The sequence below is a fragment of the Doryrhamphus excisus genome, linkage group LG16 (assembly GCF_037039965.1).
Source record: "Doryrhamphus excisus strain RoL-2023G ecotype Guam linkage group LG16, RoL_Dexc_Guam_v1.1, whole genome shotgun sequence".
Classification (NCBI taxonomy): Eukaryota; Metazoa; Chordata; class Actinopteri; order Syngnathiformes; family Syngnathidae; genus Doryrhamphus; species Doryrhamphus excisus.
In genome coordinates, this window is record NC_136372.1 from 11,096,526 (window position 1) to 11,118,044 (window position 21,519).

Genomic DNA, 21,519 nt, shown 5'->3' on the forward strand with positions numbered 1-21,519 from the left:
CAACCAATAGCTACATTTTTTAAATAGTTGGCAAAAGTGCTTGCTGGGCGGCATGTGGAGACCAATGACAAAGTGAAATTACTTCCGCGAGTCATTTTAGAGATTAAGACAACAAATTATCAGGAGAATGCCATCTGGAGTGAGTCATGCCAGTCAAGTATTCAGATATATTGGAGTGTCGGCTGTCACTTCTGGTCATGTGACGACGACGTCATGAGTGAAAGGCTTAAACGCTAGCATTATTTTTGACCTGAAAACGTTTCCGTGGATAGCCCTTCATTGTATGGAAAACACTGCTAAAATATGGACTTAAAAACGTTGCCAATATAAAAAATAATTCAAAAACAGTTCTTTGAAGTGTCTTTCGAGTTCAACATGAACTACAACCACAGGAAGTGAAACGTGACCTTCCTATTGGTGGAAAAACAATGCTGATCAATAAACAACCCAAAGGAAGTTTGGTTGCAGAGGAGAAGGGAATGGGCGGGCACTTGAAATACATTTTTTGTGATATTGCCTTTATATACTACAGTACTACATTGGGCAAGGGGGTGGGCGGCCCACTTTCACGTATGTAGTTCTACACAAAACTACAAAATTTTGGCATCAATCCGATACCAAGTAAATAGAGTAAATTGCAGTTGTCATTTCCTGTGAGGAGTGCATTTGGGACAGCACTACGCTGCCCCCAGGAGCTACAAGAGCTACTACTAATTACACAATACAGTATAAGTATATATAAGTATAAGTGCACACACATGTGTGGGCAGGCTCCAGCTCACCTGTGACTGTGAACAGGTTAATGTATATATTTTTTAAAGTGCAACGTGTAATATTGGCGTCTAATGCAGACACAAGCAAGCTTTCTGCTTGAAACAGCCTCTCCTGTGTTTAAAACCAGAGAGGTCAGCATTCCTCTATGAAGGCCCCAATGCAGATCCGTATCCTTCCTCAAATACTCTGCAGGGAGTGAAGGTGGACAATCAGTGTCTTTGTGGTGCCCACTGCCTGTACTGTGGATCTACCCTGCAGACCCTCAGTCCTTCTGAGTTCCTCCTGGAGCTGTGTGCACCACCTCAGTCACTCTGGATTACTACTTTTGGAATACAAACCTGAAAACCTGGATTAAATTTTGGATTTGAATCCCTGAAAGAAAGAAGTGAGGTCTCACTGAAGCATTCATAAGGTAGGCTGTTTGTTCTTATTATACTTATACAAGCAAGGAAAATGTATGTTCTATGTAAATGAAAAAGCCAATGATTGAGACATCATTATCAATTCAGATGTCCAAACATTTAACAGAAAAAGAAGAATCACATTTTCTGACATTTCACCTGAAGCCATGTCCTCTTGACTCCTGCACTCGTTCAGTGTCTGTTAGGACACCAACACCTTACTGTATATGTATACTTTATATCATATTTACATATATATACTATGTATATATGTAAATTTAGGCCACACGGTGGAAGAGTGTCAGGAGACCATGAAGAACTGGGTTCGAATCTCCGCTTGGGCATCTCTATGTGGAGTTTGCATGTGTTTGCATGGAGTTTGCCCGTACGTGCGTGGGTTTTCTTCGGGTACTCTGGTTTCCTCCCACATTCCAAAAACATGCTAGGTTAATTGGTGACTCCAAATTGTCCTCGCAGGCCACACAGCTATGAGACCTGAGTTCGATTCCACCCTCGGCCATCTCTGTGTGGAGTTTGCATGTTTTCTCTCTGGGTACTCCGGCTTCCTCCCACATTCCAAAAACATGCTTGCTTAATTGGTCACTCCAAATTGTCCATAGGTATGAATGTTAGTGTGAATGGTTGTTTGTCTATATGTGCCCTGTGATTGGCTGGCGACCAGTCCAGGGTGTACCCCGCCTCTGGCCAAAGGCAGCTTGGATAGGCTCCATCATACTCCCGCGATCCCAGTGAGGATAAGCGGCATAGAAAATGGATGGATTGAATGATTCAACCATTAATCAAAAAAATAAATGACCGATTAATCGGTTATAAAAATAATCAGCAGTTGTGGCCCCAAAATTAGGTCACAGTTGTGCATCTTTCTGTATTTTGGGATTGCATTCTCTTCCAGTTCTTGTACAACTTTGCATCCTCTAAATTTGTGAAATTGTAAAAAAAAAAAAAGGAAACCCCCAAAATATTTTTTTCCATTGAGAAAACATAAAAAAAATGAAACTGCATTAATACATTTTTTTCTACAAAAATATACTTTTTTCTGAATACTGTTTTTATTCATCCCAAATCAGTAATAATGAACAAAATATGTGATAATTCAAGTGAAATGTACAGTATACATTTCCCACTACTAAACCTTGGGGAGGGGGGGGGGTTGGATGGGTCATTGTGTTCTTTTTTGCAAAAAAATTAACAATGTACCCCGCCTCTCGCCCGACTTCAGGCCAGGATAGGCTCCAGCACACCCCCGCCACCCTTGTGAGGATAAGCTGCATAGAAAACGGATGGATGGAATCATCCATTAATCAAATAAATAAATGACCGATTCATCGGTTATGATAATAATCGTCAGTTGCAGACCTAGAATTAGGTTACAGTTGTGCATCTCTCTGTTGTTTGGGGTTGCATTCTGTTTTAATTCTTACACAACAGTATCTTTGCAAATTTATGAATTAATTCATTCATTCATTCATTTTCTACCACTTGGTCACGAGGGTGCTGGGCTGGAGCCTATCCCAGCTGTCTTTGGGCGAGAGGCGGGGTACACCCTGGACTGGTCGCCAGCCAATCGCAGGGCACAATTCCTGAATTTGTTATAAAAATAAAAAATAAATCCCCCAAATTGGGTAATTTTTCGATTTTTTTTTGCAGAAAACGCATCTAATTTACCCCAAGTTAGTAATAATAAACTAATGCGTGATAATTCAGGTGAAATGTACAGCATAGGTTTACCACTATTAAACGTCAAGCTAGCAGGAGTTTTTGGATAAGACATTTTTATGGGTGCATGGATCCACCATTCGCAGGCGGTCCTGGATGCAACCAATTACAAGTGGTGGATCAGTCCTGCAGAGTCAGCCAGTGAGACAGTGAGGCAGGATTCATTTGTTCGACCACTTAACATGCTTTATTTCAGCATTCAAATAATTAAAAACATCTCAAATTATTTTACATATACAAAACAGGTACAGATCCGTGTTGCGTTTCTCCCAATGGATTCTCTCTAGATGGCTTTCTGCATGTGCATTTCATTTTTTTAAATTATTTTTTTTACTGTGTGAGGAAAAAATCACCTCCAGAAAAACAAGAAACAAAAGACAACAGATGTTTTGGGAGGGGGGTTTCGGAAGATTTTAGGTGAGAACATCAAAACAATGAAAAAAAAGAGATTCTGGACACCAAGAATAATAAAAGCTGGGGTGTCATTTTTAGCACCAATAGTAAAGAACATTAGTGGACGCAGGGAATTCCTGCTGCAGGAAAACACATCTTGTCCAACATTTTTGTTGTTGTTTTTTTTTTTTTGAGGTAGCCATAGGATGTTCTTTTAAAAAAAACAAGTTTTAAAACCAATGTTTCTCTGCTGGTGGTTTTAATGTGACTTTCCAAGAGGAACAAACAAGAGAGTGACAGCAAAAACACTGTAAGACAAACATGGCTGTCAGTTTCACCGTTTATTCATCAACACCTGAAACGTGGTACAAAGCAATCGGGTTCTGTCTGTCGGGACTGTCCTTTCATTCCTCTCAAGGCACGGGGGTGTATAAAAATACAAAAGTCACCTGTGTGTTTCTGTAAACTCCAGAGAGGCCTGGATTGGCTTGGTTGAAGATGGGAGGGGGAAGTCAATTTGTTGTTTTTTTTACAGAAGCATATATTATTTTCTTGTCGCCAGTGAAACAAAATGTCTTCTCTACAGGATCCATGGTGTTGGTGATGGTAAAAACAAGACAAAAAAGAGTCAGAAACAAACAAAGTAGTGGTCCCAAACGCGATGGCGCGGGCGTTGCCGCATCATCGCCATCTTTGTTGAAGTGCAGGTTTTTAGGCGTAGTGGACGCAGGAGGATGAGGAGTAGAAAAAACAAAAAAGGAGGGCCAGATCAGAAAAATGTTTGGGTGGCTTTTTCTTTTTTTAAGAGAGGGTTGGTTGCTAGAAAAAAAATAAAACGCACACACTCACGCACCACAACATATTCAAGTCCAGATTTCTCTTTTTACAAGAAACAGACGGGTCCGACTTCAAGGCCAAACTCTTGGTCTGGAGCACCAACATCCATAGGAGCGATGTCAATGATGGGCAGGCGAGATGTTTTCGATGTCTTGTATTCGATGATTGTCTTGCCCCATGTACCGGTGTGTGACTGGAAGGAGGTAGAACAAATGATCACGATTTGCACCAACATACTCTTTAAAGTCACAATCCATGCCCATGAATATTCTAGGAATTTGAAGTACAATACGATATACTCGATATACATGCCTGTAATATGTGTTTTTAAAATGAGGGGCATACTATAGGCTTTTAGAGGATAATTAAAAATTTTTATGGCATTATCTGTGTTTTTTTTGCCCATTGGTCTTGCAACATGAATATTAGTAGTTGAAAATTTTAACTCCATTTAACAATTGGAGTGACATTCTTTATGAACTTATATTCAATGGAACACCAAACAACTGAAAATGATTCACGTTCCCTGGTCATACGCAGAAAACACGAACATTTCTACCATTCCGTAGTCGAAAATATTAACCTGAATAAACAATGAAATAGTCATACTTTTGTAAAAATTCCACTTTAAAAAAAACCCTTCCATGTAATGTTCTGATGTGTTATTGTATTTTTAGACTATACACCGCTGGGCAGGTAAAAAAAAAAATTTGACTGAAAATCGACTTCGAAAATCTGAAACAACATCTTGGCTTTTGTGTTGTAGGTTACAAAGCAAATTAGTGTAATATCTCTTCATATATCTCGTTAGTACATGGTTTTATTTTGCAAAACGAGCACCGGGCTGAATGGAATTTACTGGCAAAATCCCCCCAAACTTTTTTTTAAACCATTTTTAAAAACTCGAAAACTCAAAAACACAATGGTTGTCTCAGGTGGTGTTTTGGAGTCATTTGACACATTTAGTTTACTTAATACAGGGGTGTCTAAAGTGCAGCCCGGGGGCATTTTTGGCTCGCAGCTTGTTTTTTCTAGGCCATTTTGTAAAACTAAAAAATGAATTATTATGATATTATTATTATTATATATTAATATATAATATATATGAATATATTATTAAATATTATATTATATATATTATTATATTATGATATATGATGAGATTTTACACAAACTAGCTTAAGATAAGGTGCTGATTGTGATTTTTGAGGTAGATTTTCTAGTCAGTCTAAAAACATGAGTAGGTGTCCTCACCGTGCAGCCATCCTCCAAGACGCTGTAGGTGAAGCGGCTGTTGCCCTCAGCTCTGATCTCAATCTCGTTGGAGCCCTGGAGGATCAGAGCCTTCTTCAGGTTGCCAGTGGCAGCATCCATGTAGGAGATGCTGTTCTTGCAGTGGTAGGTGATGTTCTGGGAGGCCTCAGTTGACATGAGGCGCAGGAAGGTCATCTGGATGTTGACATCTTCTGGCAGAGAGCCCTCGCTGCCGTACTCGAACTTTGGGGAAAGCAAGGGGAGAGGTTAGAGACCAGGAACCAAGGAAGGAGGAGACTCAAGGGATTATTGGTTACCTGGAAGCCCTCGTTCATGGCCTCGCCGAACCAGACGTGCTTCTTCTCCTTGATGTTCTTGCTGATGTACCAGTTCTTCTTGGCAACCTCAGGCTGAGTGGGGGACACGCAGGTCTCGCCGGTCTCCATGTTACAGTAGACCTTGATGGCGTCCTGGTTGCAGCCCTGGTCAGGGTCGATCCAGTACTCGCCTGAAGATGGAGCGGAACAAGGAGTCAGATATCTAATGACCACTTGCACCACCTTTTTATATCGGGCATAAAGACTCACCGCTCTTCCAGTCTGGGTGGCACATCTTGAGGTCGCGGCAGGTTCTGGCGGGGTTCTTGCGAGTTCCGTCGGGGCTGCGGATCTGCTCGATCTGCTGGCTCAGAGTCTTCAGGGTGCCGTCCACCTCCAGGTCGCGGTCGCGCAGAACGTTAGCGTCATCAGCGCGGTACATGCGGAAGGGATCGGGAGCCTTCTCCTGGGGCTGGGCAATGAAGCCGAGGTCAAATCCACCACCAGGGGCGCCTGGTGCTCCAGGAGGTCCGGGAGGTCCAGGAGGACCCTAAAAATGACAATGGAATGTGTCGTTAAAACTATCTTTATGGTGTCACCTCAATCCCAAAGTTAAGTTAGCCTTACAGCAGGTCCCATCTCTCCAGAGCGTCCACGAGGTCCGGGAGGTCCAGTGGGACCGGGAAGGCCAGTCATACCGTCCTTACCAGGGGAACCAGCAGATCCAGAAGGTCCCTGTGGAGAGCAAACAAGAAGACCTTAAATATCTGAAGGTACCAAAGTACCAAAAGACCAAAATACGCAAGTTAACTCACTCTAGGTCCAGCGGGTCCAGAAGTACCAGCAGGTCCTTGCTCTCCATTAGCACCCTATGTGTGGACAGATAAAACTTCAGTTTGGGTCAGAATGTGCCTTTTGAATACTACATGCATGTTGAGTCACGTACGGCGGGTCCAGGAGGTCCCTGCATGCCAGTGAATCCTCTGTGTCCCTTCAAGCCTCTCTCGCCAGCCTCTCCAGCCTCTCCCTTGTCTCCACGAAGTCCGACGGCTCCCTATGAGGAGATAAAATCATTCACCTGCTCTCTCTTCGCCTCCATAGCTGCTGCTCATTATGTTACTTACAGCAGGGCCACGAGGTCCAGCAGGGCCAGAAGGACCAGCAGGGCCAGCAGGTCCCTGAAATACCCCCCAAAATTGGTCACGGACAATTCGTGAAGGTGATACATTGACTGAAAAGACAAGGGCACTTCTTTTCACTCACAGACTCTCCACGGTCACCATTCTTTCCAGCGGGTCCGACGGGTCCGGGGGCACCAGGGGGTCCGGGGGCACCAGGGGCTCCAGCAGGGCCAGACTCTCCACGGTCTCCCTGAATTGTTCCACACGATCACTTAGTTTAGATACTCTTTCAAATAAAAATGAATGACATCCTAGGATAGCCAGTGGAAAACGGCTCCGATTTCGTATGATTTCATTTTCAACCAAAAATATTTAGCCCTGGTTTTCATACACTCTCTTGGTTATTGTACAGTATTGTACAGTATTGCATGTCATAGCTAGCCCATTTGCCGAACTGTACAGTGTCATTCTGCAGAACTGAGTGCCCAAACAAACCATTCATGCTGGAATACATTTTATACATTTTCCTCTCATTGATGCCTTGGTCTATTCGTCTTGTGGCTAAACAGGGCATTCTTGCTAAGACTCAGTTACTGGGTGATTGTGAATGTGGCATCCATTGGGTAATGGCATTGGGTCTGTTGAAAGGCAGCTCCTTCATTCTGGTGTGGTCTACAGCACTAACTCATTGATATCAAATCCATCCATGGTGTAGCTTGGTAGTACCGATTGTAGTGTTGCCTACTCAACTCACCTTGGGTCCAGCAGGTCCATCGCGGCCAGCTGATCCCTCGTTACCAGGGGATCCCTACAACACATACATGTTGCATTAATTATATTATGATCTCACAGGACTGACTGATATACACAAACACACTCACACACAAAGAAAGTTATTTCTTTACCTCGCGGCCGGTCTCTCCAGCGGGTCCAGCCATTCCAGGGGGTCCCATGGGTCCAGGAGGTCCACGCTCACCAGCGGGGCCAGCACCTCCCTGCTTTCCGGGCTCTCCCTGTAGAGGTGGCATGATTGTTATGTCTCAGAAATCGGTCTTCTGACCAGCACAGGACCATAAAAGCTATCTATTGGCGTGTGTTGACTAAATATTGTAGTGCTTTTAACTGCTCTTTAAGGTCAGGTAATACTTAAAAGTCATTTCTTGGAGCTTACAGAAGGTCCAGGCAGGCCGGGGAAACCTCTCTCTCCTCTTTGTCCAGACAGACCAACAATACCACGCTGTCCGCTGATACCCTGAGGTCCAGGGATTCCAGCACTACCCTGAGGGAGATTACAAGAAAAAAGTATTAACACTCTGTGTTGGTGTGGGGTGGAAGAAACCCCCAGAATCTGGACAAGAGGCTTATTTTGTGGTCTAGGTTTTGTGCTTAAGAGAACTTACAGGAGCACCATCGGCACCAGGGCTACCCTTCTCTCCAGCAGGTCCTGGGACTCCGGCAGCACCAACCTCACCAGCACGACCAGCAGGTCCAGTATCTCCGCGGTTTCCTTTGGGTCCCTCCTTTCCAACGGGTCCAGTGGGGCCAGGGGGTCCGGCGTTGCCCTGTTCCAGACATGAATCGGGGACAATTAGCCTTCAAGCCCTGTAGCAACCTACTACACACAGACTCATTATTACTGTACTTACAGAGGGGCCGGGTGGTCCAACTCTGCCGGCAGCACCAGGGAAGCCAGTAGCACCCTTGGGAGGCAAACAGAAGCTTCATTAGAACGTCAATTTGACACATGAGGAAGGGAAGAGTTGTAACTCACAGGAGGTCCAGCAGCTCCGCGAGCTCCCTTGGGGCCAGAGTTTCCAACGGGACCCTGAATGAACACAGCACAGAGACAGTCGTATGGGAATGCTAATGACAATACATTTATGTATGGATTGGGATTTTTTTGGTTTTAACAAACCTGGGGTCCAGGGGCACCAGTGGGTCCAGCAGCACCAGGAGGACCAGCATCTCCCTTAGCACCATTGTTACCAGCCTCTCCCTTAGCACCAGGCAGTCCATCAGCACCCTGAATGGTGGCGAAGAGAAAAAGTGAGTTAAACTTGTTTCGTTTATGGACAGGAAAAGGGAAGCCATGAACTTACAGGAGGTCCAGCAAATCCAGCAGGTCCAGGGGGTCCGGCCTCTCCACGCTCACCCTACAGCAGAGGACAATTTGACAAACTTGTGAAGATAATGATAGTGACTTCATAGTATATTCTTCTCAAATGTCAGCGTGACAGCTGGACCGGATCATCCCATTTCATAAAGACATAGATGGTAACTCACAGGGCCTCCACGGGCTCCAGCAGGTCCAACAGGTCCAGCGGGGCCACCCTCTCCCTTATCTCCAGTAGCTCCAGCAGGTCCGGGAAGTCCAATAGGTCCACTCATACCACGAGGACCATCTTTGCCAGGTGCTCCATCAGCGCCCTTAGCTCCTTGCTCACCCTGGACAAATCAGAGATGATCATGCATAAGATTCTCAAAAAGCAGGAGCTCTCTGTAGGTGGAATATAATGGTGGTGTTGCAACTTACTCTGTCTCCCCTCAGTCCTGGAAGACCGCCGGCACCACGCTCACCGGGCATTCCCTGCAGTCCAGGAGGTCCCTGAGCTCCGGGGGCACCAGGTGCTCCAGCATCTCCCTGAAGAAGAAGGAAAATATTACCTGAAAGAAGAACTCCGAAGTGGAGTTGGAAACAACTTTTAGCTTCTGCCAAAATTACCTTAGCACCCTCGTTTCCAGCAGATCCGGGGGATCCACGGGCACCAGCAGGTCCGATGGCACCAGGGGCACCACGCTCACCGGGGAATCCTCTGTCACCCTGAGGATAGCAGAAAGTTAGGGGACTTGCTAAAATGAAAACTGTAGACTACTGGAGGAATCTTCTCACTCAATAACGTTACAGGTAGACATATGGTCTACTGTTGGACCCGAGGTCAATATAGTCTGCTATCAGTTAATTTGAATATGATTAGCAGGGACTTACTCGAGAACCGGCAACTCCTGGGGCTCCAGCCTCTCCGGGGACACCCTACATGACAGGACAAGAAGACAGTCAATAAGCTGTCAACGTTTCCAATAAGTGATCCACTAGAACTAAAATGCAGTCCATACCTGCTCTCCAGGCTTGCCACTCTCGCCAACAGCACCTTGGGGTCCTGGAAGTCCCTGGAATCCTGGGGGTCCAGCTGGTCCTGCCTCGCCTCTCTCACCAGCAGGTCCCTGAAGAAGAGATTATGAAGGAAACAATGAAGAACCACTTATTTGGGAGTTTGTTAATGTCTGTGTCTACTTACAGAAGGTCCAGCAGGTCCCTGAGCACCAAGGTCACCATCCTTACCAGGGGCACCCTAAATAGCCAAAGATGTGAAGAGTTTGAGTGTTGAACTTTCACATTTGACAAGAACACAGCAGCATCTCAGAGAGGAACACTCACAACAGGGCCGGTAGGTCCCATCACTCCTCTCTCACCGGGCTTTCCAGCGTCACCCTAAAGATAAAGATTAGAAAAAGATAAGTTATCTCTACAATGGAGCAGATATCAGTATAAACTGATCAAATATATTTATATTATTGCTTGAGACATAGTACTTACAGCAGCTCCCTTGGGTCCGGGGAATCCCATGACACCAGGCTGGCCTCTGGCTCCAACGGCGCCAGGGGGTCCGGGGCGGCCATCTTGTCCAGGGGCTCCCTGATGAGGTGAATTAAGTTGAGTTTGAGGAAGACAATAAACCAAACGCCATGTCATAATGATGAGAACTCACAGTAGGTCCCATTTTGCCATCAGGTCCAGGGCTACCGGGGCTGCCAGTCATACCCTAAAAGTCAAAGGCCAAAATGTTAAAGTGCAAGAGCAATAAAGTGAAGAAATCGTGATGAAAACGGTTAGCAAAAAAGTCTCACCTTAGCTCCGGGCAAACCAGCCTCACCAGTGCGGCCAGGCTCTCCGGTGGAACCTTTAGGTCCAGCAACACCAGGGGCACCGCGCTCACCAGTGGCACCCTATGATTGCCAGGAAAAGGAAATCAGTTGACTTTAACAGAAAACTAGGGTTGTCTATTGTATACATATTATCTGATACTGGTGCCCAATCGGTGACATGTAAGTTGAACAGAATATTAATTGAACACTTTAAACACATATGGACGGTGAAGTGTGTGTGTGCCACTAAATTTTGCACCAAAAGGCGTCACCCATCCCTACTTAGTTTTGTGGTCTGGTTACTATCGTTTACATCAGTACACATCCTTCCAGAAAACAAACTATAACAACTAATCTAATCTATATAACTAATCTATAATAACTGTGTGTATGCTGTACTCACTTTGGGTCCAGCAGCACCATCAGCACCAGGGAAACCACGACCACCAGTACCACCCTGCAGAGAGAGTCAAACACATACATTTTGAGTGAAGAGGATTTTTTCTGTTTTGGATACTCTAGTATAAATACATTATCTAACTATTATTAAATTGTAAATGATGGAAGCTAAGATCTAGAACCAAGTCTGCTCTGTAGCATTGTGACTACTAAAATGGATTGTTTTGTTGTTGCAGTTACAGGCCTACTTCCTGTAGGGGGCACTAGCATGTTTGTGCAACATTTTGAAATTGTCTGCGTTTCCTCTGTCCTATACAGTGAAAACAGTCAATCTTAAAGATATAGATATATTTAGCTAAGGCTTACACGCTCGCCAGGAACTCCACGGGCTCCAACGGGACCAGGCTCTCCTCTGGCTCCTCTCTTGCCCTCCTCGCCAGAAGGTCCGGGGGGTCCCTGAACTCCTGGGGCACCCTGTAGAACAAAAAAATACACAGAGAGCATAAGATTCGGAAGGCATTAACTATAAAAATGTGTGTGCTTCTATGAGATGCAAACAAATAGACTTACAGCCTCTCCCTTGGCACCGGGCTCTCCCTTGGATCCGGGGGCACCAGCCTCACCCTGTGAGAAACACACAAGCAAATGTCAACCACTGAGGCATATACAAATTATTTTAATAATCTGTTTCGCAAGAGCTTTACTCACAGTGTTACCCTTGGCTCCTGCAGCACCAGCGGCACCCTGGGGTCCTGGGGGTCCACGGGGTCCGGGGAATCCGGGAGCTCCAGCAACTCCAGCAGCACCCTACAGGGGGCAGCATGCAGATCCTTGTCACACTTTACTTGCCAGATATGGCGAGGCAGATTAGCGGGAGATCGTCTACTTACAGGGGCTCCCTTAGGTCCAGCGGCTCCATCGTTTCCGGGGTTACCCTGAAAGAGGAGAAGGGGAACTGAATTGTTTAAATGTACTTATTTGGGATCCGTTATGCTCAAAATGTCTGCGGTTTTGGGTAACTTCAAGCAAAGTCGATCATAGAGGAGATTTGTACTCACAGATGGTCCAGCAGCGCCGGCTGGTCCAGGGTTGCCAGGCTCACCACGGGCTCCAGCAGGACCCTCGGGTCCACGGGCACCCTGAGGTCCGCCCTCACCCTGAGAAGTGAGAGAAAAGCAAACTATTTAAACTCCAGAAAATCCAGTAATGGCCAAAAGGTATGCCGTAACCAATCATGTATATCCGGTACCAATCATTTTATTTAAAATATTCATTTCATATTTAGAACTATTTGTTTATGTTGAGAACAAAATGCAAAAAAATGAGATGACCTGGAGTGGCCCACCCCCAAGTGACCATATTGGCTCTTACTGGGTCAAAAGCTGGTGACCCACATTCAAACGTCGCCAGCTATCCAACCTTCTTAACCTTAAAAAATCTATCCTGAGGATAATGAAACAGTCATGTTGTACCTTAGCTCCAGGGCCACCGGGGAATCCAGGAGGTCCAGCGGGGCCAGTGGGACCCTGCAGAGAAACAATAAATCCAACATATTCAGACAAATGTCCCAGTCAATCCCTCAAACCTGAAAACTATTGCGTAGACTTACAGGAGGTCCAGCAGCACCAGCGGCACCATCATTACCACGAGCTCCCTACAGCACGACAACAACCAAGATTAGCTCCAAAGACACGTTACCATCATTCGATTGACCCGTCAATGAAACTAAAGAGAACTCACAGCAGCTCCAGCAGGGCCAGTGCGACCCCTCTCGCCGGGCAAACCACGAGGTCCCTAAAAAGCAAGAAAATAAGATTTAAACGTCCATCATTTGGTATTAGCTTGTAGAGAATCAAAGATATTGTGCGGCCTGGTTTACTCACCATAGCACCAGGGGTTCCGTTCTCACCAGCAGCTCCAGTCTCTCCCTAAACACCAAAGGCACAGAGGCGTTTGAGGCATCATTTTACCAAACAGGTGGTATTGTTGATGCTGCTAATATATACACATTGGAAACTTTACTTAGTCTGATTGATTAGTTTACTCTGTACGGCAAGGGACTACATCTGGTAACTTGAGTCAATAAGAATTACAATAGAATGGAAGAACATGACAGAGAATGGATATTGATCATTAGACTATGCTATGATGGGTGGATTCATCCGTAGGGATTCATCCGTCTAACAAGAAAGCTGTTAAAATAGATCATGGTTGAGTCCAAATCACTTGTGGCGATCCAAACCAATTACCTTGGGTCCAGCAGGGCCACTGTCTCCCTTGGCACCATCCAGTCCGCTGAATCCCTGAGGAGAAGCACAAGTTTACGGCGTTGAGAGAAACTTTAGCGATGTTTGGAATTTTTGCAGAAATGTACTCGGGACTTACTCTGTGTCCCTTGATTCCGGGCAGACCGGGAGTTCCAGGGAAACCACGAGCTCCCTGATGTGTAGATAAGAAGAAGGGATGTTGAGAGTTTCTTTACTAGCTTCCAATATAATTATCCAGGTGAGACCTTACCTGAGCGCCGGGAGGTCCACGCTCACCAGGACGACCTGGTTTGCCAGATTCACCCTGGTAGTAGAAGAAGATGACGTTAGCATGATAAAAGTGCAGCATATGAGGTGAATGAGAGTAGATTTAATCCACTTACGTCCTCTCCGTTCTTTCCACCTGGGCCGGCGGGGCCACGAGGTCCCATGGGGCCCTATAGAGACAAAAGCCCACACAAAAAGTCAGAATTGCATCAAGTAAAAAAAAAAAATTCTGTGTGTGTAGTACTCACAGAAGGTCCAGGCTCTCCAGACTCACCGGGGGGACCAGTGAATCCCTGAGGGCCCTGAGCAGATGATACAAAAGCATTATCAATATCATGTGTCGCACCAACAATGCACTTCCTGGTATCTGGCTTAATATATTGAAGTACACTGATGTGTTTCCTTATACGTAGGTAGGATGCATGTTAAATGCCGTGATCATTTCTACATTATTATTTTCTGAAGCAAGGAGGAAAAAGTTGCGTTCTTACGCTAGCACCGGGAGATCCAGGGGGTCCACGAGGTCCCATTGGGCCCTGCGAATGAGGGACGTTAGATAACCAGAACTGAATAGGAAATAATAAAGTGTGTGTGGGGGGGTCGTACCATGGGTCCGGGAACGGGCATGGCGGGAGATTTGTCGGAGTAGCCACCAGACATCTGAGGGGAGAAGTTCTGGAAGAAAATAGAGACATACTTTGTTTTTAATAACTTCATAGCAAAACACTAAAACATGCAGAAGCTTTGTTTTGGTGACACTGTAAGCAATGCAATAGATAGACTATTGTCTGATATTATGGCCATAGTTTGCTTTTCAGACTGTCTGACTTTAACTAGGTTACTAGGTTTTACTGTGTTTATGTATCACTCATACATGAGTACTAAGTATGATGCCTCAGGATGAGCACTTACTCTACTCTTCCATGCATTACTCCAATACACCAACCAGCTAACACACAAAAATAGGATTTTTTAAAAACTGCTGACTTACTCCACCGAGGCCGGGGGGTCCAGGGGGGCCAGGAGGTCCAGGCAGACCAGGCTGGCCGGGGATACCATCGTTTCCAGGGGGACCAGCAGGACCCTGCAGGGAGGGAAAGATAATATATAATACTGTTTTGTTATAACAAGTCGTTATTCAAACTGTAATGAAATCATATTCTCAGTCGTCATAAACATCCACTTGGATGGGGCCGTGTGACCAACCAGGAAGCAGATATATACTGGTCATATGACATCAGGAAACAGGAAATAGTATGACATAACCAAAACCTAAACTTCTTATACATTATAAGCATAATAAAACATTGTATCATTATACTGAAGACAAAGCCCCCATGTGACTATTCAGCGTAAGCTGGAAGCTTGGCCTTCATGTTTTTATTCCAAATCCCATTAAGCAGCGGATGGTTTCCTGTTTTGCACCATTTAAAACAATACAACAAGAGCAAACAGGTCCAGCAATTAAGTGCAAATCTAAGGAATCTAGCTCTGTATCTAGGTAGATTCTCATGAGGGTTCTCTACAGCTGTATATGGTTCCCCCCCACAATAAAGTTGCTTAGGAGACCAAAAAGACAGCACACTTACCCTGTCTCCCTTAGGGCCACGATCTCCCTTGGGTCCCTTTAAGGGAAAAAAAAATCATTATATGATTTACATGGCTATTTTGTAAGAATGAACAATAGAGTCAATGACAACAGCTCATTCAAGTTCTATTGTAAACATTTATACAGTATTTTATTCATATTTATGCTCTATGATTAATAAATGTATTTACCTCAACCTGAGATTGACCCTGGTAGCCTGTAAGCAAAAAAAAGAACAATAAAGATGTGTGATTGTGAGAAACTATTATTATGGGTCATTATAGGCGCCATGATGGATCACATGACGTGTTATCCTGGGGTGCAGCCATATTGGAGTAAAAACAATGGTATACCGTCTTCGGGGCAGATGGGGCAGCACTCGTCGTGGGGGATGACAGGGTTGGGGCAGTCGGTTGTGTCTTCGCAGATGACCTCATCGCACATCACGGTGCCGCTGTCGCACACGCAGATCTGGCATGGCTCGGGTTTCCATACGTCACGGTCCTCAAACACCTGGCCGTCAAGGGTGCAACTGCTACCCGTGCCTGAGGGGGGCGACAGAGAGGCGTAGGTGAGACAAGCGGACTGTAGATGAAAGCGAATAAGAGGAAAAAAAACAACCCGGAAAGTATTTTCCGTCCAGTGAAAGTAAGTTATACAATTATAACTTGTAATTACAGGAATCTATAGGAGCAAAAAGTTAAAAGAGAGGCCATTTATAACAGGATAAATGCAGAAAACATGATCTATAAAGGAAGGTGGAGCTCGGAAAAGACATAACCTACTTTTAAATTTAAATGCGGCACATTTTATTCAATTGCTGCTGCCGTTTGTGATTTCTCAGCAAACACAACGCAGAAAGTGGATAATGGCTCTCCCAGAATACCAAAGAGCTGAGATCAGACGGTGGGATTGACAGCAGCTGGTGGAAAAACTTTTCCATGTGTTTGCCATTAGAGGGACACGTAAAAAAAAACGTCGAAAAGGAAGAAGCCGCGCAGGATGTGCTTGCAGCCGCTAGGCGGCACTGTAAGACCTCATCTGTCTGTCTTAGTGAGCCCTTTTCCAGTTCCACATCTGGAAAAGTGAAGATCTGCTCCTTTGTTCTTTACCTTACATTGAAAACATTTTATGCCCACACGCTAAAATCTCACTTTAGATTCTTGCACAGGATACATGATTATGTTTTCTCTCTTACTCCCCCCCACCCCACCACCCAAGGTATCTCCTCACATGGCCAACTCAGCAATGGGCCTCAGGCGGTGTTAAGTTTGCAGCAATGTTGTCTACAGGACCACCTCCCTGCTGGTGTTGCATCTAAAGAGGAAGGTAAAATATCCCAAAGGTCTATTTCCCACTTTAGGTTGCTTTGTGTTTGTGTTAGGAAATGCATGGAAAGGGGGTCATTTAAATTGAAGCAAGCCTCTAGAACCCTTTGACTGGAGGAAAACCTGCATCAACTTGCTTAGCATGCATTAGGGTGGGGGTGGGGGGCAGGGAGAGGGGCCTTCTTGGGATGCCCAATGCATTACGCAAAGCCTGCACTGCTTTTCTTTATCTATATATCTATCTCTAATGGAAATAATTTGTGCATCAAAATGAATATTTCTACTGCAAAGGTTTTCCTTCCTCCCTGCCGCCACGTCCGCATGAAAAGAATATATCCACTTTCCAAAAGGCTGGTTGAGAAAGTCCAGAAAACAGTGATGAGATGATGACACTTACGGTCGTCCTCGCCCTGTGCTCTGACCAGGAGCACTGCTGCGCTGAGCAGCAGCGCCAGCCGCAAATCCACAAAGCTGAACATGTCTAGATGCCACTAGACATGTAGACTCTTTGAGGCAAGAGAGGAAAAAAGTTGGGGATGTCTTCTCTTTCTGCTACACTCCACTCATACACGGGTGTTTGGGGTAGGGTCCGCTTGTCCACAGTCCTCCTGACCCCAGCAGAAAACTCCCTACTGCCTACACTAACTTTCCACCAGGGTTTTTATATGGGAGTCTTCACTGGGAGGCGCTGGGACTGGAGCGACTGGGACGCACCCTCATTACCCTCTTGCTGCTGCTCACATTTAGGGAAGACAAGAATGGACCCCTCCCTCAAAGGAAGAAAAAAAAACAGATGAAAAGAAAGAAAGAACAGAAAAAAAGGTCCCTCCTTCCATAATTCCAGAGCAGAAAAGGTTGGAGTTGGGATGAGGAGGAGAAGAGGAAAAGGGGGGCGAAGAGAAGGAAACTTGATCCTGAGGAACATTGGTTGGTTGGAGGAACATCTCCTCAAGCGGCAGCCACGGGATTCTTCCAGACTTTATTCCTTCTTCTGATCTACTTCCTGATTCTAAAAGTCACTTTATCATATTACTCACATTAATTTTTCTTTTGATCCATGCATTTTTTCACACTTTCATGCGTTTTCTGTATGATCATGGATGTTCTGTAGATCTACCTATGGAGTATTATCATATTATATATGTCCATCACACGGCCTGCATATGAAATCAAAGTGAATGCCAGGTGGTGACCAGAAGAAAACTAACTCAAAGAAAGAGGCCTTTACCAAGTGGATGCCATCAAGTGGCATTGTGGGTATTGTAGGCTAATGTAAAGTATATTCCTTGATAGACACATCGAAGCATCTGTAAGGCCTCATCTGATATATCAGCTGTATCATTTGGTTCTTATTGTAATTGATAATATATACATAGTAGATACTGTATTCCCATAAACAAGATTAACCCTGCACATTTTAATATTACTAGGCTATTTGCTGGGAATATATTTATATTGTATCATTTGAGGGAAGCCTCGAAAATTCACAGCTTCACAACATATGCCACACATTGTTCATGTTCTATAAATATTTAGTTTTAAAAAGTGCACAATTTTTACATGCTTATTTCTTTGTGCTGCTTTGAAGTTTCACACTTTGTCGCGTGGTCCTTGAATGCACCATAGTTGTGTGCTGAGCTGCCTATACAGGAACACTAGCTTTGACAGTCATTGTATGGTCTAATAATTACAACAATTGCAAATGTTGACCCAAAATCGTCAAGTTAGCAGGAGGTTTTGGTTTTTTAGTGTTGGTGGTGGTCCTGCAAGGTAACCCCCACGACAAGCCTTAAATTTACCTTCAATGAACCTCTAAATCCTAAGACAGTGCTAGGTCAAATAAAACCTGATCAAATGTATTTTTTCAACATGAATGCACCCAATCGAGCCCACCATCTTGAGCTAAGACGAGATGCTTCCATCTGTTATGGAGGAACAGATGTTTTCTTTTTTAGCAAAGGGTCTGCCAACAGATATCTGGAGAATTGAGTGCTTGTCATTGGTACTGAATAATAAAAAAAAAAACATTTTAAGCAGATGCACGGGTGACCTGCCGGTCTCCTGCTGATGATTGTGTGCAGGTGAGGTGTAATTAAACACAACCCGACCATTACAATGGAAGGGAGACACAACCATGTGATCCAGCAGCAGCAGCAGCAGTAGACACGTTGCACAGTCTGCTAGCCAACTAGTCTGTCATTCACTCCTCCTACTCTCTCTCTCTCTCGCTCGCTCGCTCGCTCTCACACGCTGCAGATACCTTCACATTATCCATGTGTCTGCCTGATCTTTTTTTTCTTTGCTGGGAGGAGGATGGAATGCAATCTGCCCTTCTGGAGGAAGGCCGGCAGAAGAGAGCAAAAAAGCGCCACCTCATCATTCCCTGATTCGACCTTCTACAGCGAGAGCGTAACAAAGTAACACAATTATACACACACGCACATTCATTCATTTTCATTCATTCATTTTCTACCTATTTCTATCCTCACGAGGGTCGCTGGAGCTTATCCCAGAGGCGGGGTACACCCTGGACTGGTCGCCAGCCAATCACAGGGCACATATAGACAAACAACCATTCACACTCACATTCATACCTATGGACAATTTGGAGTCGCCAATTAACCTAGCATGTTTTTGGAATGTGGGAGGAAACCGGAGTACCCGGAGAAAACCCACGCATGCACGGGGGAGAGCATGCAAACTATACACAATGCAATTGAACTTGGGTCTCGTAGCTGTGAGGTCTGCGCGCTAACCACTCGACCGCCGTGCAGCTTCTCTAATCCAGTGCTTCTCAAATAGTGGGGGGGGGGCCCTGTGAACTGTCAGGGGTTCTGTACTTTCAATGTTATTGCAGACCTGCCAACATGTACACATTTATCGTACTCAACATGTAATTCCACTCTTGAATACGCTTGTATGCTTCACAGCATACAAACATGTTACCTATATTATCATATACTTATAAACATTACTGATGCATGGTGAAGGAGATGTCATCAAAGTGTGTACACAGCGGCATGATCCAGGTGGTAGAGTGGTCGCCTCCGAACCTGAAGGTTGCAGGTTCAATACTCCAGCCTCCCATGATCATGTCAGTGTAACCTTGGGTAAGATACTGAACCCCCAGTTGGTCCTGATGCTGCGTCATCAGTAGGTAAATTAGTAGGTTAAGTGTCAAAGCGCTTTGCGTGCTTTTGGAGGTGGAAAAGTGTTATATATATATATATTTCCCTATTCATTTCTAGAAATGTGCGAGTTCAGGTAGTCCTTGGTTTACGACACTCGCAAGCATAAGACTCGCTGGAGAACAAGTTTCAGCGCATGCTGCAGCAGAATACTCAATCGTAACTCGAGGACCACCTGTATGGATGTAATGGATCTTAGTCAAGCAGTACAATCACAGCTAAGTGATATCTCAACAGTGCATGTGTAAGCGGTATACAGTAAATATGGTCTACGGTTCATAAATCGCATCAGCCGATTATTTTTCATTGTTTTTCCTGGCAAATCAATGATGGAGAAAGTCAAGGAAATGTTTGAGATTCCAAAAGGAAAAAAAGGATTGAAATGACATTATCTATTCCCAAAGGTTGTGGACACAGACAGCCTCAGTGAAAATATTTGGCAAAATATATATGCAGGTAAAATATGTACAAAAAAAAGGAAACTGTATCATTGTTAACCATCTGTCATGGGCAAAACCTATTTAAAGTTTATACTGGGGTGACAAAATTGAATTGTTGATGAAATCAAGAAATGCCTCTAATAAGAGTGAAAAACCTCCCAGAAATTCCGATCTTTGGTCCATTGTATAAAAGCCAGCTAGTTTTTACAGATCCCTGCTAGATGGATTATGCACACAAAAGCCAGTAGCTTCATCTGTAAGAATTTATCTTTGGGACTGGAAGGTCAAAGGTTTGAATCCTGCTGCAGACCACAAATATGGAAATTTAAAAGAGAGAAGCTTTTGTCCAGGTGTACGTTGGTAGCGTTCAGTAGATTTAGCAAGTTGCAACTGTTGGCCAATAAAAGCAGCTTGCAGGTGTCCTTTGCAATTGCCCAGGAAGTCATTGATGGAAAAGGCAAATTTCACAAGCAAGAACATGACCTAGCTCACTCAGATATGCACATATAGGTGGAAGAATGGCTTGTCTGCTGTTTAAGACACACGTACGTGTTACTGCAAAGGCCAGTCAGTGGGGGATCTGATGTATTAGTGGGGTGGCAAAATAGACTGAGTAATTAGAAGTGGACAGGTTTGATCGTCAGCTTCCCCCTCAGTCCTTGAGTAAGCTATGGAACTGCATGTTGTTCCTTCCATCATACCGCACCATCATCATTGTAACCGTTCTTTACTATAGCCCAATCTCCTTATGCCTCTGGAGATATTCACAATTACAGGCGGTCTTCTCAGATCTCCTTGTAGCAGCACACAGAATCCATGACCCCTCTAGTATTCAATCATCTTTACCTGTAATGATGTTTGCGACAATCGAGTATTGGGGACCAAAAGAGCAACCAATATTGGTGGGATGGTCCTGTTGGGGTTAACAAGTTAACTTGTCGTTGTGGAGGAATTTTGTCCCACTCATCCTTGCAGAATTGTTGTCATTCAGCCACATTGGAGGGTTTTCCAGCATGAAGCGCCTTTTTAAGGTCATGCCACAGCATCTCAATAGGATTCAGGTCAGGACTTTGACTAGGCCACTCCAAAGTCTTCATTTGGTTTTTCTTCAGCCATTCAGAGGTGGACTTGCTGGTGTGTTTTGGATCATTGTCCTGCTAAAGAACCCAAGTTGGTTTCAGCTTGAGGTCACCAACAGATGGCTGGACATTCTCCTTCAGGTTTTTTTTGGTTGACAGCAGAATTCATGGTTGCAGCACCAGACCATCACACTACCACCACTAT

General features: G+C 44.7%; 1 protein-coding gene and 1 long non-coding RNA gene across 2 annotated transcripts; one reads left to right on the forward strand and one right to left on the reverse strand.

Annotated features, from left to right (window-relative positions):
• Positions 1-3,633: 3,633 nt before the first annotated feature.
• col1a1a (collagen, type I, alpha 1a) lies at positions 3,634-17,297 on the reverse strand. The gene is made up of 49 exons (XM_058049833.2): positions 17,005-17,297; positions 15,633-15,824; positions 15,471-15,496; positions 15,281-15,316; positions 14,683-14,775; positions 14,298-14,366; positions 14,183-14,227; positions 13,940-13,993; positions 13,808-13,861; positions 13,675-13,728; positions 13,543-13,596; positions 13,407-13,460; positions 13,041-13,085; positions 12,898-12,951; positions 12,767-12,811; positions 12,630-12,683; positions 12,216-12,314; positions 12,048-12,092; positions 11,866-11,964; positions 11,728-11,781; positions 11,524-11,631; positions 11,162-11,215; positions 10,741-10,839; positions 10,602-10,655; positions 10,430-10,528; positions 10,271-10,324; positions 10,131-10,184; positions 9,949-10,056; positions 9,821-9,865; positions 9,557-9,655; positions 9,368-9,475; positions 9,118-9,279; positions 8,934-8,987; positions 8,750-8,857; positions 8,606-8,659; positions 8,481-8,534; positions 8,235-8,396; positions 8,006-8,113; positions 7,740-7,847; positions 7,589-7,642; positions 6,977-7,084; positions 6,838-6,891; positions 6,660-6,767; positions 6,529-6,582; positions 6,341-6,448; positions 5,984-6,263; positions 5,714-5,904; positions 5,397-5,639; positions 3,634-4,335 (listed from the first exon to the last, which is right to left on the reverse strand). The coding sequence occupies exons 1-49, from the start codon at positions 17,084-17,086 to the stop codon at positions 4,189-4,191; spliced, it is 4,347 nt and encodes a 1,448-aa protein (XP_057905816.2). The 5' UTR covers positions 17,087-17,297; the 3' UTR covers positions 3,634-4,188.
• On the forward strand, positions 10,136-17,965 carry LOC144901840 (uncharacterized). Its single transcript, XR_013629932.1, has 3 exons — positions 10,136-10,280; positions 16,501-16,608; positions 17,355-17,965. It is a non-coding gene; the product is annotated as an uncharacterized LOC144901840 (long non-coding RNA).
• Positions 17,966-21,519: the final 3,554 nt, after the last annotated feature.

What these genes read in the sequence shown, in the direction of transcription:
- col1a1a (XM_058049833.2), bottom strand. Translation starts at nt 17,086, where the DNA reads ATGTTCAGCTTTGTGGATTTGCGGCTGGCGCTGCTGCTCAGCGCAGCA. An exon ending in CAGGAGTTGCCGGTTCTCGA is followed by an intron (nt 9,656 to 9,820) that starts GTAAGTCCCTGC and finishes TGCTATCCTCAG; the next exon opens with GGTGACAGAGGATTCCCCGG. An exon ending in ATGGTGACCGTGGAGAGTCT is followed by an intron (nt 6,892 to 6,976) that starts GTGAGTGAAAAG and finishes GGGGTATTTCAG; the next exon opens with GGACCTGCTGGCCCTGCTGG.